Genomic DNA, 18,427 nt, shown 5'->3' on the forward strand with positions numbered 1-18,427 from the left:
ATCCTCAATTTTGTCTCTTGGTCCACAAAGTCTAAAATATTTACTATTGGCCTTTTACAGAAAAAGTTTGCTAATCCCTGTTCTAGATAATAGTTTTCTTAAGGAACAAAACTATATTCTAAAACTAATTTTCCCATATATTATCTGAAAGAGATATTCCATCAATCAATCAATATTTGAAAACCCCATCTAATACTAAGTGGCTTAATTTTATCCAAAAGAATATTTTTTTACATATAATATGACATTTTTACTTACAGAGAATCTGTAATACTTTATCCATTGTGATATTTTCACCATACACGTGACCATTCATTTTTAATACTCCCTCCTATTTGCCAGTTCCTAAGGTAGCATAGTTTATGGTAGGGCACCATGCCAGTCCTTGTCTCCTTCAATCACATTACTAAAATTTTACTTAGATCAAATGACCTCATTTGGTTCTATTTAATTTCTCCATTTTATTCATTTAGACGCCTAGCATCAGGAAAGCACCATTCCTAAGTTCTGACTTAACTTTTCTGTCACTTTCCAAGTCTGTCAACTAACTGAGCAGGTCAACTTAACTATAGAGAACCAAGATGACGGTAATGTCTATGCACATTTAAGATCCAGGGGAAGTAATCTTCCATGAAATGTTTGCCATTTTAGAGAGTGAACAAAGTGTCTGCAGAACGTGGTTCCCAAACAACAGTTTCTGAAAAGCTCAACTAGATAAGGAGACATCTACAAGCCTGGGTTAGATGCTTCCCTGTGTTTTGCGAATTTAAGAATACAAATCATGACTCCAGTCCTCACTTTAACTCAGGCTGAGCTCAAGCTTTGATTTTAAAATAAGTTCTGGGTCTTGCTTCCAAGTGGGATTTGGTAGTCATTAATAAACGTAAACGTATCTCTGCCATGAAGATGGTGGACAAGGTCCTTTTTAAGGAGTTAACAAGAGGAGCGTGAGAAGTAGGGAAACTTCACCAAGGGGTAAAGATAAAGAGGGCGGAAGTGAGAATGATAGGAGAGAGGGTATCAAGATGCTTAACGGCAAGTAACCATGTAGAGAAGGGAGTGTTTGAACAGTAGAGGGATTCATTGATGCGAATTCCTCTTTTTACGTTCCCACGGGGCTCAGGATGGGGAATGTAAATCCTGACAACAGGCGCGGCCACGCCCCCTTTATCCGCTCTTGCGAAGAGGCCATCACGCAGCCTCAACCAAAACAGTGGCCTCACAGCCCACATGCTGATTGGGTTTTCTTCTGGCAAGCGCCGGAAGCGGAAGTCGTGCGCCGGACCGTTGCTAGAGCGCTTGCGTGGTCGGGGATCGCCGTCAGTCCCGGTCTTTGTAGTAACTGCCCTTGTGAAAGCGCGGCTTATGGTGACAGTGTCCCGGTCGCGCTACCCCGAGGACACCCCAGCCTCTAGGAGACGGCGACGCAGCTCGTCGGGGAGCCTGCCTTCCGCGCAGACCAGACCATCCCCGTGGGGGCAGCCGTTCCCAATCCCACTCGCACTCCCGCGGCCGCGAGGGCCTCAGGCCTCAGTGGGGTGGGTCGGGCGTCGGCGCTCCTTGTACCTTTAGCCCTCTGGATCTCGGGAGCGGCCCACCAGGCTCCGCAACTACGCTTTCTCGTCCTCTTCTGTCTACTATGGCGGATACCGCTACCATCACCACCACTATGCGGGCGAGAGGCAGTGGGCGGAAGACTATGAGAAGGAGAAGGAGGAGAGCTATCGTCAGGGGAGGCTGAAAGAGAGAGAAAGGACTGGGGAGTTGGGAGCACCTGAGGTGTGGGAGCTGGGAGCACCTGAGGTGTGGGAGCTGTCTCCAGAGTTTCCTGAGCCAGATTCTGGTGAACACACCCCAGTTGAGGATGAAGAGGTAAAGACTAAGAAGAACAGCAGTTCACGTTCCCGCTCCGAAGAAAAAAGGAAAAAGGCCAGTAGTTCAAAAAATAAGAAAAGAAAGAAAAAGTCCAAAGGAAAACAGAGGAAATATTCTGATAATAGCGACAGTAATTCAGACTATGACACTAGCTCTGATGATGATAAAAAGAGAGCAACAAAAGCCAAGAAAGAGAAGAAAAAGAAGCACAGAGCTAAAAAGCCCAAGAAAAAGACGAAGAAGACTAAAAAAGAATCCAGTGTCAAAAGCTGTAAGGATTCAGAAGGGGAGTTGCCAGAAGATATCTGGATTGAGCAGTCAAAAGATTGCAGATAACATGGCTCTAATAGGTCCAGAGGCACCTATAATACACACCTCTCAAGATGAGGAACCTTTGAACTACGGCCATGCTCTGCTTCCAGGTGAAGGTGCAGCTATGGCTGAGTATGTAAAAGCTGGAAAGCGTATCCCACGAAGAGGTGAAATTGGGCTGAGAAGTGAAGAGATTGCTTCTTTTGAATGCTTAGGTTATGTTATGAGTGGTAGCAGGCATTGCAGAATGGAGGCTGTGCGACTGCGTGAAGAGAACCAGATCTATAGTGCTGATAGAGAGCCCTTGCATCCTTTAACCAAGAAGAAAGACGGAAGAGAGAATAAGATTCTAGCTAGTTTCAGAGAGATGGTGTACCGAAAGACAAAAAGGAAAGATGACAAATAACTTTTGTTCTATAGCTGGACTTTTAAGAATTTTATCTGACCAAAATTAAAAGGCTTTATGATGCTGCTGTACCTACTATAAGTTCCTCAAGAAAAAAACTGCTTTTTGAGATCTCTTTAGCAATTTATTTTTTGTTATTTTTAATTCTAAAAGTAAAATGTGCACGTTTTTAAAAATATTCAAACACTACAGGAGGAAAGTCAGTAAAATGTAAGTCTTTTACCCCAGCCCCTGATCCTTCTCCCCAAAGAAATCTCTTTTTGGAATCTTCTATATCTGTCCATAAGTTCTGTGTATATACAGGCATGTACGTTGCAGGCTAAAAATTGGATCTGTTAACCTGAAGGGTTTTTTGTTTTTTTCCCTGTTGCTCCGACTTTTCTCTCTTTGAGGGCTTCATTGCCTCATGGAGCCGTTCATTTACCCCAGGGAGAACCAGAAGAACCCCAGAAAGAACAAAGGATTCAATTGAGTGTATATTTCTGGTTTCCATTTAACACTGAGTTAAAAAGTAGAGGTTTATTGGCTCATTTTCCTCTTCAGGCTGGTTTCCCTTAAATAACGAAAAGGCTGCCAAAGTTCCTGAGTTTGGTTATATATTTTCCTGGTCCACCTATGAAGAGAGAACATTTTTGTCCTGGCATTCCAAACAAGAATACGAGATGCAGCCTAATTAGATTAGCTTAGGTCACATGCCCTTCCTCACAAAAGGAATTGTTGCAAGGGAAATAGAATGGCCTACTCCTGAATCTGCAGGTTTTGTCACCCTAATGGGCTACATGGGCAAGGAATGGATACCTGAGTGAAAATCAGAGTAATGTTGGGAAGGGGGGGTAGGCAACCAACAAATGCCCACTACAGTTTTGAATGATTTTTTTTTAAATATAGACTAGAGAGTACAGGTGCTGAAAGCCAAAGTTTTCTTGAAGAAAAGCTTGGCTTTGACTTAGAAGCCGAGTACCTGATTGAAGGGGTGATAGGATTTATCCATAAAAATAGACATAAAAAAGATAACGATCCAGAGTGTTGAGTATTCCAAAGAGTAGATTAGGCACCAGCTAGACTAGGAGGAGAAAGAACAAAATGAGAATAAAGGAGGAGCTCATGAAAAGGAGATCAGATCAGGTGGGACCAGGTGGGCAAGAGAGTTAGCATTGAGAGACTGGCTAGCACCAATGCTGGAAAAGACTTTTAGAGTGAGCTCCACTCATGTTCTGTGGTAAGGCTTTTGTTGTCATCCAGTGACATCTTCCTGAACTCTGAGACTTCAGCGCTAACCAAGCTAATTTGGATAAGCCCCTTTTCAAGGCTCCAGACCCTGGTAACCCCACAGAGCTGAAGGAGAAGGAGTGCAGTTCTAGAATCTGGCAGGGCAGAGTGATGTAGAAGGGCACTTTTACCCCAGTATGTGACTTGATTGACACTGGACCACACTAGCTTGAGATTTTCCCCAAAGAGAGTTGGGTGAAAGCCGCCTTGTTACATATGTATATTTCCATTTTTAGAAACAAACCGTACCACACTATACAGATGGATCTATACCTTGCTTTTTTCACTAAACAATATATATTGGAGATATTTTATATCAATGCATGTAAATCTATCTCTTTTTAATGACTTTATAATATTCTATTGTATGGAAGAACCATGTTTTATCCAATGTTTAAGATGTTTTCTGTATTTTGGTATTATACAATACTTGCAGTGAAAATCTTTGTGGATGTATGAGAGTATTATCTGTATCATACTCACCTAGAAATAGAATTAATTATTGGGTCAAAAGTCCTTTGGGTCATCTAAAAATGGCCATCTAGAAGTGGAATTATTAAATCAAAGGGAAGATATTTATAAGTGCTTTCTATGTGCTAGGCACTATAGCAGATATTAGGGATAAACCAAACAGCAAGTTAGGCTTGATCCCTGTCATCAAAGAATTTTACATGCTACTGGGATACTTGTAACTCATGGCTGTAATGCAACAGTGCCTCTGATCATATAGAAAAGGAAGCTTTTATTTTAAATATCCTATGAATGGACCTGATGGAAACATACAGACGACAGTTTTGTTTACAAAAATGAGGATAATCCTGGAAAATGAAAATCTCAAGTTCGAAAATTGATTTGTATTATTAGTGAAATGTAGCTCTGTCCTGGTAAAAATTGCATTTTGATTTGTTCTCACCTTATCTACCTCTACCCCTTCCAAAAGATACAAACAGACTACATAAAAATGCACACCTTGAATTTTTGTTGAAAAACTCTTGTTTGTCAAGCTACGTTAAGTGTATTTATTTTCATGGGATAAACAACGCAATGCCAATAATCTCAGCCTTGATAATATGAGTGACATTTAAGAAGCCAGCCATGGTAGGGAGTTTGAAAGGGGGTAAATGAATTAGAATACATTTACTTCCTTTTAAAATTAAAATTTATGTTTACTCCTTGCATAATTTTTTTGGGGGAAAGCACTAATTTATAAATTTGAAAAATCAGTTGTATGTTTTCCCTTCAGGACAGAATATTAACTTCTAATTAGTAAAATATTTGCATTGACTGGATTTGTTAGCCTAAGGAAAAGTTTGTTTTTTGTTTTTTTTGTGTGGTACGCGGGCCTCTCACTGTTGTGGCCTCTCCCGTTGCGCAGCACAGGCTCCGGATGCGCAGGCTCTGCGGCCATGGCTCACGGGCCCAGCCGCTCCGCGGCATGTGGGATCGTTGCGGACCGGGGCACGAACCCGTGTCTTTTGCATCGGCAGGCGGACTCGCAACCACTGCGCCACCACGGAAACCCAGGAAAAGCTTTTAAGTAAATATATTTTACTTTAATTTTTTTTTTTTTTTTTTTTTGCGGTACGCGGGCCTCTCACTGTTGAGGCCTCTCCCGTTGTGGAGCACAGGCTCCGGACGCGCAGGCTCAGCGGCCATGGCTCACGGGCCCAGCCGCTCCGCGGCATGTGGGATCCTCGCGGACCGGGTCACGAACCCGTGTCCTCTCCATCGGCAGGCAGACTCTCAACCACTGCGCCACCAGGGAAGCCCTGTTCAGGTTTTTTAAAGGGTTTATTTTGTTCACAGACTATAAAAATACAGTGTGTGATGAGGTGGGCAAGAGAGGGAATATTTGTTTTCTTCTGCAGAATTTATTTTTGTAGTGATATATGATCCCCTCACCCCCATACATTGCAGAGAATAATCGTTGATTATTCTCTCCCATAGTAATAGACAGACTGTAACTGAGCAGGACCCTATGGGGCCTCCCCAGGACAGACACCTCCCCCATATCCTCTGCTGTGGCTCCTCTCTGAAGTATAGATACATAGATAATAGTATCTGATGCATTCTTCCTGAGTTGTTTTACAGATGCTAAAATTACCACCAAATGGAAGAAATTAACTACTTGATGATCATGAGCCCCCAGACCTACAGGCTCCTAAGAACTGATAATGTTAACCGCCCTGTTACCGCAACACCAACCAATCAGAGAAGTGTGCAGGAGCTTGACCACCGTCACCTGGCTTTTAAAAAAATGCTTTGCTGAAAACCTTTGGGGAGTTGGGGGTGTTTTGAGCACGGACCACGCGTTCTCCTTGCTTGGTCCTGCAGTAAACCTTTCTCTGTTCCAGACTCCGACGTTTTGGTTGGTTTGGCCTCACTGTTCGTCCAGCTCACGAACTTGCGTTTTGTAACAATTCTGAATTTTTTTATTACCTTAAACCCTTCAATACAAATATACGTTCATTGTTCAATTTAATCTTCAAAATACTTCGACATTTCTTTTTTCCACTGTATTTGATGACTTTTTAAATTGGGAAGACATGGTAATATATGTGTCCGTGTTTTAATTACGTGAGTAAGCAAAGTGGAACGCCAGCTGTTTGTGATAACAGTAAAGTGAGCTGGCCCGTTTTTTACATGAATAAAATAAATTTCGGCTTAAAAAATGAAAAAACAGTAAGCGCACAACGGGACGCCCCTCTCAGCTGCGGGGCTTGGAGAACGTTCAGCCAACCGTTGCGAGCTTGGCCGCCTCCTGCGAGGCGGGAGCAGAAGGCCATCGAGCCGCGGTCCTCCCGCAGTCCTAGAGCGACGCTAAAGTGAACCGCGGAGCGAGAGTCGGAGATCAGCAAAGAGCTAAGACGGAGCTTGACAGCGTTTGGCCCTTCCTGCCGGTCGTTGGAGCGGTGAGTGGTGACTGTGCCCCAGCTTGGGGAGGAACTGCAGCCCGTGGGCTGGGGATTAACTGATTCCCTGAGGGTGGAAGTGCAGGGAAGCCTTACCCGACAGAGAGGCCGTGTGGACTTGGGGCGGGGGCGGGCGAGAGGTGTCAATCCTGGGCCCTAGGAGGGGAATGATGCTGTGGATCTAGTTATTGGGGCACAACCTTCTGCTGCATATTTTTCATCCACTGAGCTCAGTTTAAATACCTATTAAAGGTAAACCTTGGTAACATTTGAGCAGAAACCTGAGGGAGGTTAAAAGATCTGTGTGGCCTTTGGGGGTACGAATTTTCTAAGCAGGGGGGAACAGCAAGTGCAAAGGCCCTAAAGCGGGAGCTTGCTTAACATGTTCGAGGAATAGCAGGGAGACCAGCGTGGTTGGAGCTCAGTGAACAAGGGGGAAGTGTGTAGAAGATGATATCAGAAAGATTGGGGGGTGGGAGGAGGCCTATAGAAAAAGTGGGCATTGTATTGTGTAAGGAATTTGGTCATTTCTTGGCGTGAAGAGTTGTCGGAAAATTTTAAGCAAAGGAAAAACAGCTGACATGTTTTAAAGCATCTACAGCTGGGAACTCATGATGAGAACAGACTGTAGGAAGGCAGGAAAAAAGCCGGTCCCAGTTTGAAGGCTGTCAGGCAGGGAGAATTCTCTCTTACTTGGGGAAAGTCAGCCTTTTTTTTTTTTTTTTTTCTATTCTGGCCTTCAGCTGATTGGATGAAGCCCACTCACATTAATGAGCGCGATCTGCTTTACTCAGTCGACTGATTTAAATGTTAATCTCATCCAAAAACGCCTTTACAGAAACACGAGAGTAATGTTTGGCCAAATATCTGCGTACTCGGTGGCCCAGTCAAGTTGTCACATAAAATTAACCATTTTTATTTTCTGTCTAAGAATCATTACTTTCGCAGACTTTTTTTTTCAGTTTCATTAAGAGTTCCATTGCCCCTTGAACAATGCCGGGGTTAAGGGCTCCTACCCCCAGTGCAGTCGAAAATCTGAGTATAACTTTACAGTCAGTCCTCTGTATTCACAAGGCCGCATCGCAGATTCAGCCAACTGCAGATTCAGCCAACTGCAGATTCAGCCTATTTATTGAAAAAAAAAAAATCCATGTATCAGTATAAGTGGACCTGTGCAGTTCAAACTTGTGTTGTTCAAGGGTCAACTGCAGCAGGATTGGCTTTTTGAATTATAAGTCCATTTTTGACAGAAAAATATCAGCTGGGAGTGCTACTCTAATACACATTCAGGAATATATAACAGCTGGGTGATATTTTTCAGCTAGCTGTTATATATTTGGAATTTGGAACCTAACTGGCCGCAGCCACTAACTGAGCCTCACGCATATTGGTTCAGAAGTGTGTGCCAGCAATTGGCAGACACCAGTCACTGATTTCTAGAGTCACTCAAGAGTTGTCAAAATCAAGAATGCTCACTCTACACATACCAAGAGCCTGTTTCAAAGGACGATGGTGGAATTCTCTGAGTTCAGTTTTGACATGTTGGGTTTGAAAGGCTTTTGTAAGGTATCCAGAAACCAGATAGCCAGAAGGAAATATAGATCTGGCACTCTTGATGTATCTGGGCTGAAAAATAAAGAAGTCATCAGCATAAAGATAGTAATTGAACTTACAGACATACCTGTCCTCTACATTACCCCCTCCTATCTTATGTCCTATTTCTCTCCTTCCTTTCAATATCCTATTTTTTGAAAGTAATTTTTGCTTACTCTTGCCATTTTCTCATTCTCCTGTGGCAAGGTGACTGTCCTCCCTATCCCATGACCAGAATTGCCTTCACAGAGGTCACAATGACCTCTTTGTTTTTTAATTAAGTGCATATGTCAGTTCGTAGGTGAACGCACCTTCCTATAACATTTCACTCTCGAACACTGCCTCTTTATAATTCCAGTTATAAATCAGTCAGTTGCTATTCTTTTTCTGGGGGTGGGGGGATGTTCCAGTGCGGACCAGAAAACCTGCTAAACAAATTCTAAAAGAGCTGTACCACTATTTAGTTACTATTCTTTACAATTATTATCTCATTTACCTCAAAACATCTCTGTGAATTAGATATTACCTTCATTTTACAAATGAGTAAACAAACAGTGTAAGTGACAGAGCTAGACTAGAACCCAGGCCTGTCTGAGGCCCAGGCTCTTTCCATCACTCCACACTTACAGAAACAGATCCCCTTGGCCTTCTAGATACTACTATCCTTGTTTTCCTACCTCTGCAGTTGTTCCTTCTTACTTCTCTTCCTTACATGTAGGTGTTTCCCAGGGTTCCAGCCCACTTAGCCTTTTCCCAGCCGTAACTAACAACTACCCTGAACATGTGAGGTTTTCCAACAGTTCTGTGCTCAGACTTTTCTGTCTGAAAAACCCTTTCCCGATTTTCTTGCCTAACTTTCACTTGTCTTGTAAGAGTCAGAAGGACTCACCTCCAGAAAACCTTTTCTTTCTTTTTTTTTTTTTTTTTTTTGCTATTTAATTGCTTTATTAGCTTTACATTTTCCCATGCAAATGGGTGAAACTCTACTGTTGACAGAAACTTAGATTGGGTGCCCAGGCAACCTCCAGTGAGAAGCTGGTAACACAGAACCCACCTGACACATGGAAATTACATAAGGTTCACAGCAAACGGATCAGTAAAGGCATATCAGGAAAATGTAAGGAAAAGGAGAATGAAAATGGGAATCACAGTATTAATCTCATGGAAAATGGCAGGAGTCAAGGCATAAGGCAAAATTCATCATGATGGTCATGGTGATTAGAGAGCTCCCCCATAAGGATACGCAGACAGTTCCTCAACTGCAGCTCCCTAAGTTTTCTCCTGATTTCTCTCATCTCCATGAACATTTCCATATCATCTCCATCTCCACCCATCCCATCGTTGACCTGCCTCTTGGGTATGGCCCATGGGAAATTAGGGGCAAGTCGGCGAGCCTGTCCCTGTCTATTATTTCCTGCTGGCTGGTGGCCTTCGCCCCCTCCCAAAGGGCGGTCTTGCTCTGCATTCTGCACAGGCTGCTCCACTTCTCCGTTTTCCTGGACCTATCCTCGCTGCCTCCTGCTCTTGATTCTTGCCACGAGTGCGCCTCCTAGACGCTTAGTCCCGCAGACCTGCAAGGGGCCGGGGTGGGGGCAGGGGGCTTCAGAAAGCCTTTTCTGACCTGCTAATTCACTTGAGATTTCTTACGGAGCAGAGAGCTGTAAAGGCCAAGGAGTTCTTTTATCTCTGTGTCTCAGCAACTAAGAGAGTCTGGCACATTGTAGACAATCTGTAAATGAGATGAGTTATGAATATCCATATATTCTTTTATTTAATTCTGAAACTGGCTTTAATTAATGAACCTACAAGCAGTTTTACTCATTTTGTGTCTTTTTTCCCCTCTCAACATTTGGAGAATTTTCAAATCTACTGAAAATTTGAAAGAGTAGTATAATTAATACAATATACCCCTCATATAGCAGCAGCTGTGAACTTCCTGCTACATTTGTGTTCTCTCTCTCTCTCCACACACCGCCCCCCATAATCCCCCCTCCCCAAAACATTTGAAAATAAGTTTTAGTACCATCTCCTGAGAATAAGGATATTCTCTTACGTGACCACCTGAGAAAACTCTTAAGATCTACACACTTTTTCTGTAAAGGGCCAGATGGTAAATGTTTTGAGCTTTGCAGGTGATACGATCTCTATGGCAACTACAGTTGACCCTTGAACAGAAGGGTTTGAACTGCATGGGTCCACTTATGTGCGGATTTTTTCAATAAATATATCAATAGTATCAATACCTGTGTTTTCATTTTATAGATCTTTAAGTGTGGGGAAAAGTTTGTGTTTGATTAGAGATCACAATATGTGGAGTCAAAAGAACTAGAGTTTGAATCCTGATCCTATCCAAGCTGTTTCAGCTTCCTACCCTTGGTCATCTACCAGTTCCTTTTGTGTTTGAGGCAGAAATAGTAAGTAGTATACGGATTTTTGACTACACAGGGGTCAGTGCGCCATTGTTCAAGTACTCAGTCCTGCAGTGTATTGTGAAAGCAGATGTAAACACTATCTAAACAAATGGGTTTGGCTGTATTCCAGTAAAGTTTTATGTACAAAAACAGCCTTTGGGCCCTATTTGGTCGGCTGGGCCATAGTTTGCATATATATATATTATTCATATTCAGATTTCTGAATTCTTCAAAACATATTTGTATCTTTTTTTTAACTTAAGAGCAAATTTCACACATTGCATTTTGCTGTATCTCTTTAATCTAGAAAAATACCTTCCCCACACCTTCTTTTTATTTTCACGATATTGATTGTTTGGAAGAGTACATGCCTATTGTAGAGAAGCTGCATTCTGGACATTCTGGATTTATCTGAAAGTTTCCTCATTGTTAGATTCATGTTAAACACTTTTAGTAAAAATGCTACCTAAGTGATAAGGCACAAGCTCAGTTGTCTTGCTGTTGGTGTTACTAGGTTTCATTTGATTAAGTTTGTGACTGCCAGATAGCTCCACTCTTCCCCTTGTAATTCATAAGCAATCAGTGTGGTGATTCTCTGAGACTATAAGCTTGTCCTTTCCCCCTACTCCTTTCACCCAATGATTTCACCCATTTGTGGTCCTTGATTGAAACAGTTATTTCCTCAAGGGCTACAAAATGGTGATTTTTTCAAATCTGTTATTCCTGCTATGTTAGCTGGTAGTCTTCTGTAAAACAGAGTCTTCTCATTTTGTATGGTTGTTTCAGAGAGAAAAAAAAAAGGATAGTAATTATTGGAAATGTATAAACCCAACAAAGTGGTGTTGCTATTGTTGTTATTATCATTACTACTACTATACTATTACTGTTTCTGTGATTCTTGTTATTACATTTTCAGGGGTATCCCTGAGGAGGCAGTCAAAAGAAAGTTCTCCAGAACAGAGAGAGCAGTCTGAAGCTGGGGATGGCAACAGCATTGGTAACCACTCCTTCCCCGGCTCCTCTGAATCTGAAGAAGGAGGGACTTCACTTAGTGAAGGAGGATAACCGCTCTTCTCGGGAACAGGGGGCCAAGCTGCAAGGAAACGGCGCAGGCCTCGGGCAGGAGCCACTGTGCAAACAGTTCAGGCAGTTGCGCTATGAAGAGACCACAGGACCTCGAGAAGCGCTGAGCCGGCTCCGGGAGCTCTGCCGACAGTGGCTGCGGCCCGACGCCCACACCAAGGAGCAGATCCTGGAGCTGCTGGTGCTGGAGCAGCTCCTGACCATCCTGCCCGAGGAGCTGCAGGCCCGGGTGCGGGAGCATCACCCAGAGAGTGGGGAAGATGTGGTTGTTGTACTGGAGGATTTGCAGCCAGAACTGAGAGGAACAGAACAACAGGTGGTAAGGGTCAGATGTGCTCTTTTGTAGGAAAGCAGGAATTGAGACCTCTGGCCAGAGCGGTGGCCATGAGCTCACCGGTGGGAGAATCGCTAAGCTTTGGTTCCGTTTCTTTTCAGTCTGGCTGTTCATTGCTGAAGGTCTTACCTCAGCCTTACCTGTCTCTGGTGGGAGGAAACTGAATGTGCTCCAGCTTCTCCGGCCTCTTTTCTTTGCCCTTCTGTGGTTTCTCTTCGCTCTCTTTTCTAACATAGAAGTGTTTTTCTGAACAGCAGTTTCCTCCTAAACCCACGTGTACCTAATCATCCCTAGGACCCAAACCAGGCAAAGAAACAGAAAATGCTTGTGGAGGAGACGGCCCCTCTGAAAGCAGTGCTGAAGCAGCAGGTCCAGCCTGAGGGTGAAATTCCCAAGCCCAAGAGACAGAAGGGTAAGAAGTAGACTGCATCTTCCTGCATGTGAGATGTGGTGGGCTTCATGGTCCCCCCCGCACCCGAGGCCCTGCTCAGCACACTTGGCATTTTGCGTCTTATTCTTGTTTTGAGTCAGGTTTACTGAGGTGTAAATTACATGCAGTAAAATTCACTCTTTGTAAGTGTACAGGCCAATGACTTTTCACAAACATGAAATAATTGTACTTGTCTAATGATCACCACAATCAAGATATAAAAGTTTCCATCACCCCAGACATTTCCTTTTCCCCTAATCCTTCTTTCTGTTTTTGGATGTTTCTAGTTTGGGTGTTTTTTGTTTTGTTTTGTTTTTGCGGTACGTGGGCCTCTCACTGTTGTGGCCTCTCCTGTTGCTGGAGCACAGGCTCCGGACGCGCAGGCTCAGTGGCCATAGCTCACGGGCCCAGCCGCTCCGCGGCATGTGGGATCTTCCCAGACCGGGGCACGAACCCGTGTCCCCTGCATCGGCAGGCGGACTCTCAACCACTGCGCCACCAGGGAAGCCCTGGGGTTTTTTTTTGTTCAGTTAAAACTGAATGCTTCTCCTGTGTAGACGTTCACCTTCCTCTTCTCCCCATTACTGTCGGGGTGAATTAAAAAAGGAGTGCTAGTTTCTTACCCAAGGCAAAGAATTCCAGCCACATGATTCATTACTCATTTTTTCTTACCACATTCAAATTACTGTAAACGACTACTGTCTTTTACTTCTAAATGTTACCTGAATTATTTTATTTTGCTCTACCATATTTTCGTTGACTCTGAATTTCTCTTTCTAATTTCTATCCCTTTCATTTTCTCCTCTTTCCAGTCTGATACAAGCCCTGCTTCTCTTTTTGTTTTACTGTCTGTCATTTTAGTGCTTCCACTGAAGTTAAATTACCTCCTGTTCATTCTCTGTCATTTAAACACATTCATTAATGTTGCTCTCCTCGTTAAAGCCCTTCAGTGAGCTAAGTAATGTTATTCTTTCAATTTTTTTTGATGTTTGAAAAATTCCATAATAAAAAGTAAAAAATAAAAACCAACCCACCACCTTCAGTGACTCCCAATAGCCTTTAACAAAGGCCTCACACGGCATGTTCTGGCATTTGCAGACCTTGCAGCCCCATGTCCACTAGCATCACCAGCTTGCTCCGATTTGCTTGAGACTTTTAGCTCCAGCTGTTGCATGTGCTGGGAAACCCCTTAGTCCTAGACACATTGGGCTAATTAATCGCCCTTTGTCCCACCTGATCACACTGTGTGTTCCCCTCATGTTGAGTTGCATTCCATTTCCCATTTGCTCCTCTTCTGTCTGGAATACTTTTTCCTCACTCTCCCTGGCTAATTCCTCCTCATCCTTCAGGACCTAGCTTAGATATCACTTTCTTTGTCCTTCCCTAATTTCTCCAAGTCTGGATCAGTTTCCCCACCTGTGCTGCTAGAGCTCCAAGTTTTCTCCTACCACGGAACTGATCGTATTATATTAGAGTTGCTGGTTTACTTCTCTTTTTCTCCCACCAGACCAAAAGGGCATGGGCTTTGTTTTGTTTCCTGAGTCTGCTACTGTCCCTGGACTAGAGTAGACCTTCAGTAAATGTCTATTTGATGAATGGCTGATTTCAATTCTAAAGGCTCCTTTTACCTACTACCTACTCCCCCTGCTCAATTTCTGAGTCTGCTTCAAAAGTCCACTTCTTCTGGAAGCTTTCTGAGTAAAGTCACTGAAAGAGAGAGGCCTACCTTTTCTAAACAGCCTTGCAGAAATGAATTTATGCCGTGTAATCAGTGATGGGTGTTTAAGTATGAAAAATAGATTTAGCAATAGTAGATTCTTGAAACTGTTCCTTACCCTCTAGATCTGTTGAAAATGTTATTTTATATTCTTCTTTTATTTATTTACTTTTGGCTGCATTGGGTCTTCATTGCTGCATGCGGGCTTTCTCTACTTGTGGCGAGTGGGGGCTACTCTTCGTTACGGTGCACGGGCTTCTCATCGCGGTGGCTTCTCTTGTTGCGGAGCACGGGCTCTAGGTGCGCGGGCTTCAGTAGTTGTGGCGTGCAGGCTCAGTAGTTGTGGCTTGTGGGCTCTAGAGTGCAGGCTCAGTAGTTGTGGTGCACGGGCTTAGTTGCTCCATGGCATGTGGGATCTTCCCGGATCAGGGCTCGAACCTGTGTCCCCTGCATTGGCAGGCGGATTCTTAACCACTGCGCCACTAGGGAAACCCCATTATTTTATATTCAAGTTCAGGTTGTTTTTCAGTTTTGGAGGCCCCTGCCTCCCCTTTTAGTTGTGTATGTCATTATAAAATCACTGGAAAAGAACCTCTTATTCTCATCCCTTAACTCTCACTCCCTCCCCCATGGAGCCTACTTCATCCTCTTGCAAAAGGCCTTTACACATAGTACATGTTTTTAATCTTCCCCCTCCCGCATGTGCTTTTACTTTCCCTGATGTCTCCTTCCCACACCCTTCACTTTCTCATCTACTCTCACTCATTAAATGATCTGCTGCCTTTATCTTGCTTACACGGGGTAACCCTCATTTGCTTGTTATTAGTGCTGCTTAGATGCTCCCTCTTCTATTTTCTCCATCCATCTCCCCTTTTACTCTCTCATTCTGACTTTGCATCCCCTTTCAGGCTCCTGGACTTAAAAGACTTATCCTATCTACTGTTCCCTCTCACCCTCTTCCCTGTGTGTCTGAGCTAAGGTTTTATTCAGCACACATTGTTATAATTTGCTTACATGTCTTATGTTCCAGACATATAAGCAAATTATTACAACACTGAGATATAATAGCTCCATTGAACCACACAGGAAAGCAGTTACTGCCGTCCAAGGAGATCAGGAAAGGCTAAGACATTTTTGTGGACTTCATGTTACCCTCAAGGCCTTGTGGCCCAGTGTTTTTGATTTATTAGTGAGGAGACTGAGCCCAGAGGAATTACCTAAGATTACGCAGTTAATCATGATAAAATTGGCAGCACGTCTGCATGTCTTCATTTCCAGTTTATTTCTTCATTTCTGGTGCTAGCCCTTTCTTATTGGCCCCAGGGTACTCAGTTGACCTAGCTTTCTAATTTTCCACATGAGGCCATTATCAAGAACATACAGCCATGTCCTTTATGACAGTTTGCTTGCTTGCTAACTTCTGTTTGTGTGTATGTATGTATAGATGTACGTATCACATGATAAACCTCAAACCATTTAAAATAAGTTGCCTCTCACCATAATCCCCCAAAGGCAGCCACTGTTAAACAGTTTCTTATGTATCATTCCATGTATGTTCTATGCAAACACGAGCACCCACAACATTTCCACTTTGCACACATGGCTTGATTCAATTTTTTTCCCTCCTAATTGTAGATTCCTTTCCCTAAGCACCAAAAAACAAGTAACTGGTGGTATATATTTAATGTTTCAGGTGAGGAGACAAGGATTGAGAATGGGAAGCTGGTTGTAGAGACAGACTCCTGTGGAGGAGTGGAATCATCTGGGAAAATATCTGAACCCAAAGATGCTTATTATGAGGACTCTAACTTGGATAGGCAGCAGGACAAGGCCAAGGAGAAGACTGACTATAAATGCTCAGAATGTGGGGAGGGGTTCATCCAGCACTCAGACCTGATTAAGCATGAAGGTTCACACAGGGGAGAAAAGCTCTGTGAATCTGAAGTGTGTCAGAGTTCTAGTCTTACTGGACATCAGAAAATCCACTCTAGAGAGAAGGGTCATCAGTGTCATGAGTGTGGGAAAACCTTTCAGAGAAGTTCACACCTTGTCAGACATCAGAAAATCCATCTTGGCGAGAAGCCTTATCAGTGCAAGGAGTGTGAAAAAGTCTTTAGCCAGAATGCAGGCCTTTTGGAACATCTCAGAATCCATACTGGAGAGAAACCTTACCTGTGTATCCACTGTGGAAAGAACTTTCGGCGCAGCTCTCACCTTAATCGACACCAGAGAATTCACAGTCAGGAGGAGCCCTGTGAGTGCAAGGAGTGTGGGAAAACCTTTAGTCAGGCCCTACTCCTCACCCACCATCAGAGAATCCACAGCCACTCCAAAAGCCATCAGTGTAACGAGTGTGGGAAAGCCTTCAGTTTGACCTCAGACCTTATTCGACACCACAGGATTCACACTGGAGAAAAACCTTTCAAGTGTACCATATGCCAGAAAGCCTTCCGACTAAACTCACACCTTACTCAGCACGTGAGAATCCACAACGAGGAAAAACCGTACGAGTGTAATGAATGTGGAGAAGCCTTCAGACAGAGGTCAGGTCTTTTTCAACATCAGAGATATCACCACAAAGACAAACAGGCTTGATGAGGTGTCCTCTCCTTACGGACCATCAGAGACAGTACATTAACAAGCAAGCCGGCACTTCAGGAAAGGCACTCTAGCCAACTCTGGCAGAGAACTCTTGGGGACCAAGTTGGAGGCTATCTGCCTCCTCTCTCTTTCCTTCGTTTTCCTTGTTGTCAGCTTTGGGCCACAGTAATTTGACTCTAGACCCTGGGGGATCAAAGGTAAATAGCATTCTTTACTGCAGGACTTCTCAGAGCCTTTAGCATGCTAAATGCATAGCTATGCATCCCCAAGTAGTAGAGAGCCTCATGATTGAGTGAGGGCTTTAAGTCAGCAATGAATCAAGTGTCCACAGATTTACAGGCTTAAACAGAAAAAGAGCAGGTTGATATTTTCGCATATGCTACAGCAACAGACTCCTATACAATAAAACCAATGATGTTTGGAAATATATCACACTCAAAGGTATCTTAAAGCACAGGTTAATGGTAAACATTTTCACCCACTGGTTTTATTACCCTGCCTGCCCCTAGCATTATCCTCTCCTTCCCTACCCCCAATCAGCATTTTGGAAAGCAAAGATGATCTAATTTTACCATTTCGCAGCCCCATCCCTGCCATAATACCTCATTGATTCAAGTTAGAGAGTAAGGTTTTATTTAGACTATGGAAGAGATTTCATAAGCCATTTGAATGAACTGGGCTGAATTAATCCAAGTAGCAACTGTCTTACTTCATAACTCCAGTGTCAGTATAGTGGCTGCTGCATAGAAACTTCAAAAAATGGGGAAAGAAATTGGACTTTTTTCCTTTAATACTGAGGACAGAATTTTAAAATGCTGCTTGTTCTGGAATTTTGAAAGTCAAATCAGAAAAACAGCTTGGAAGAGATCATGATCTTCATGTTGTGAATGCCAAAATGTCATGGTAATGATGAAGAATATTAAGCTTAGGGAAGTCCACTTCTGAATATATCACCAGAATGATAAACATCACTTGCTGATTGGTGGTAGCTGCTTGGGGTACTTCTCACTCTGTCACGTGAGTGGGAAGACTGGTGAGTCCTCATATTTTGCTGAGGTTTTTGTTCAGCTGAGTATAGTTTAAAAACAACAAAAAAAAGTGGGAATGATGTAATAAAAGTTCGTTTTTCTCTTAAATAGAAAAGGCCAGAGACAGCAGTCCAGCACTGGTAAGGTGGTTTCATGACATCACTAGGGAACCCAGCTTCTGCCTTTCATGCCATCATTCCTTAAGGTCATCATCCTTGATGGCTGCTGAAGCTCCAGCCATCACATGCAAAATGTGGACAAAAGGCAGAAGGACAAAAGAGACTCCTCCTGGTCAGTCAGCTCCCTTTAAGCAGCCTTCCTGTAAATCACTTCAGCGGTTGTATCATAGGCCAAATCTTAGAAAAGGAAAGCTGGAAAGTGTGTCTTATTCTGGGTTGCAGAATGCCCAGCTGAAAATCAGTCTTCTGTCACTAAGAGTAAAGAGGAGAGTGAAGG

At 43.3% G+C, this 18,427-nt stretch overlaps 3 protein-coding genes across 3 annotated transcripts; 2 read left to right on the forward strand and 1 right to left on the reverse strand.

Moving 5' to 3' along the window:
• Positions 1 to 1,365: 1,365 nt before the first annotated feature.
• Positions 1,366 to 2,593, forward strand: NKAPL (NFKB activating protein like; the record flags this gene model as incomplete). Its single annotated transcript, XM_082663746.1, is given in 6 exon segments — positions 1,366 to 1,475; positions 1,477 to 1,571; positions 1,574 to 2,193; positions 2,195 to 2,480; positions 2,483 to 2,528; positions 2,530 to 2,593. Coding segments are annotated over 6 exon segments (1,221 nt in total).
• Positions 2,594 to 6,682: 4,089 nt separating this feature from the next.
• ZSCAN26 (zinc finger and SCAN domain containing 26) lies at positions 6,683 to 17,372 on the forward strand. Its single transcript, XM_082664608.1, has 4 exons — positions 6,683 to 6,774; positions 11,695 to 12,180; positions 12,490 to 12,607; positions 16,036 to 17,372. The coding sequence occupies exons 2-4, from the start codon at positions 11,761 to 11,763 to the stop codon at positions 16,935 to 16,937; spliced, it is 1,440 nt and encodes a 479-aa protein (XP_082520734.1). The 5' UTR covers positions 6,683 to 6,774; positions 11,695 to 11,760; the 3' UTR covers positions 16,938 to 17,372.
• On the reverse strand, positions 9,546 to 10,622 carry LOC309829116 (protein BEX3-like; the record flags this gene model as incomplete). Its single annotated transcript, XM_082664810.1, has 2 exons — positions 9,546 to 9,869; positions 10,611 to 10,622. The coding sequence occupies 2 exons, from the start codon at positions 10,620 to 10,622 to the stop codon at positions 9,546 to 9,548; spliced, it is 336 nt and encodes a 111-aa protein (XP_082520936.1).
• Positions 17,373 to 18,427: the final 1,055 nt, after the last annotated feature.

Source organism: Grampus griseus (assembly GCF_964374135.1).
Source record: "Grampus griseus genome assembly, chromosome: 10".
NCBI lineage: Eukaryota > Metazoa > Chordata > Mammalia > Artiodactyla > Delphinidae > Grampus > Grampus griseus.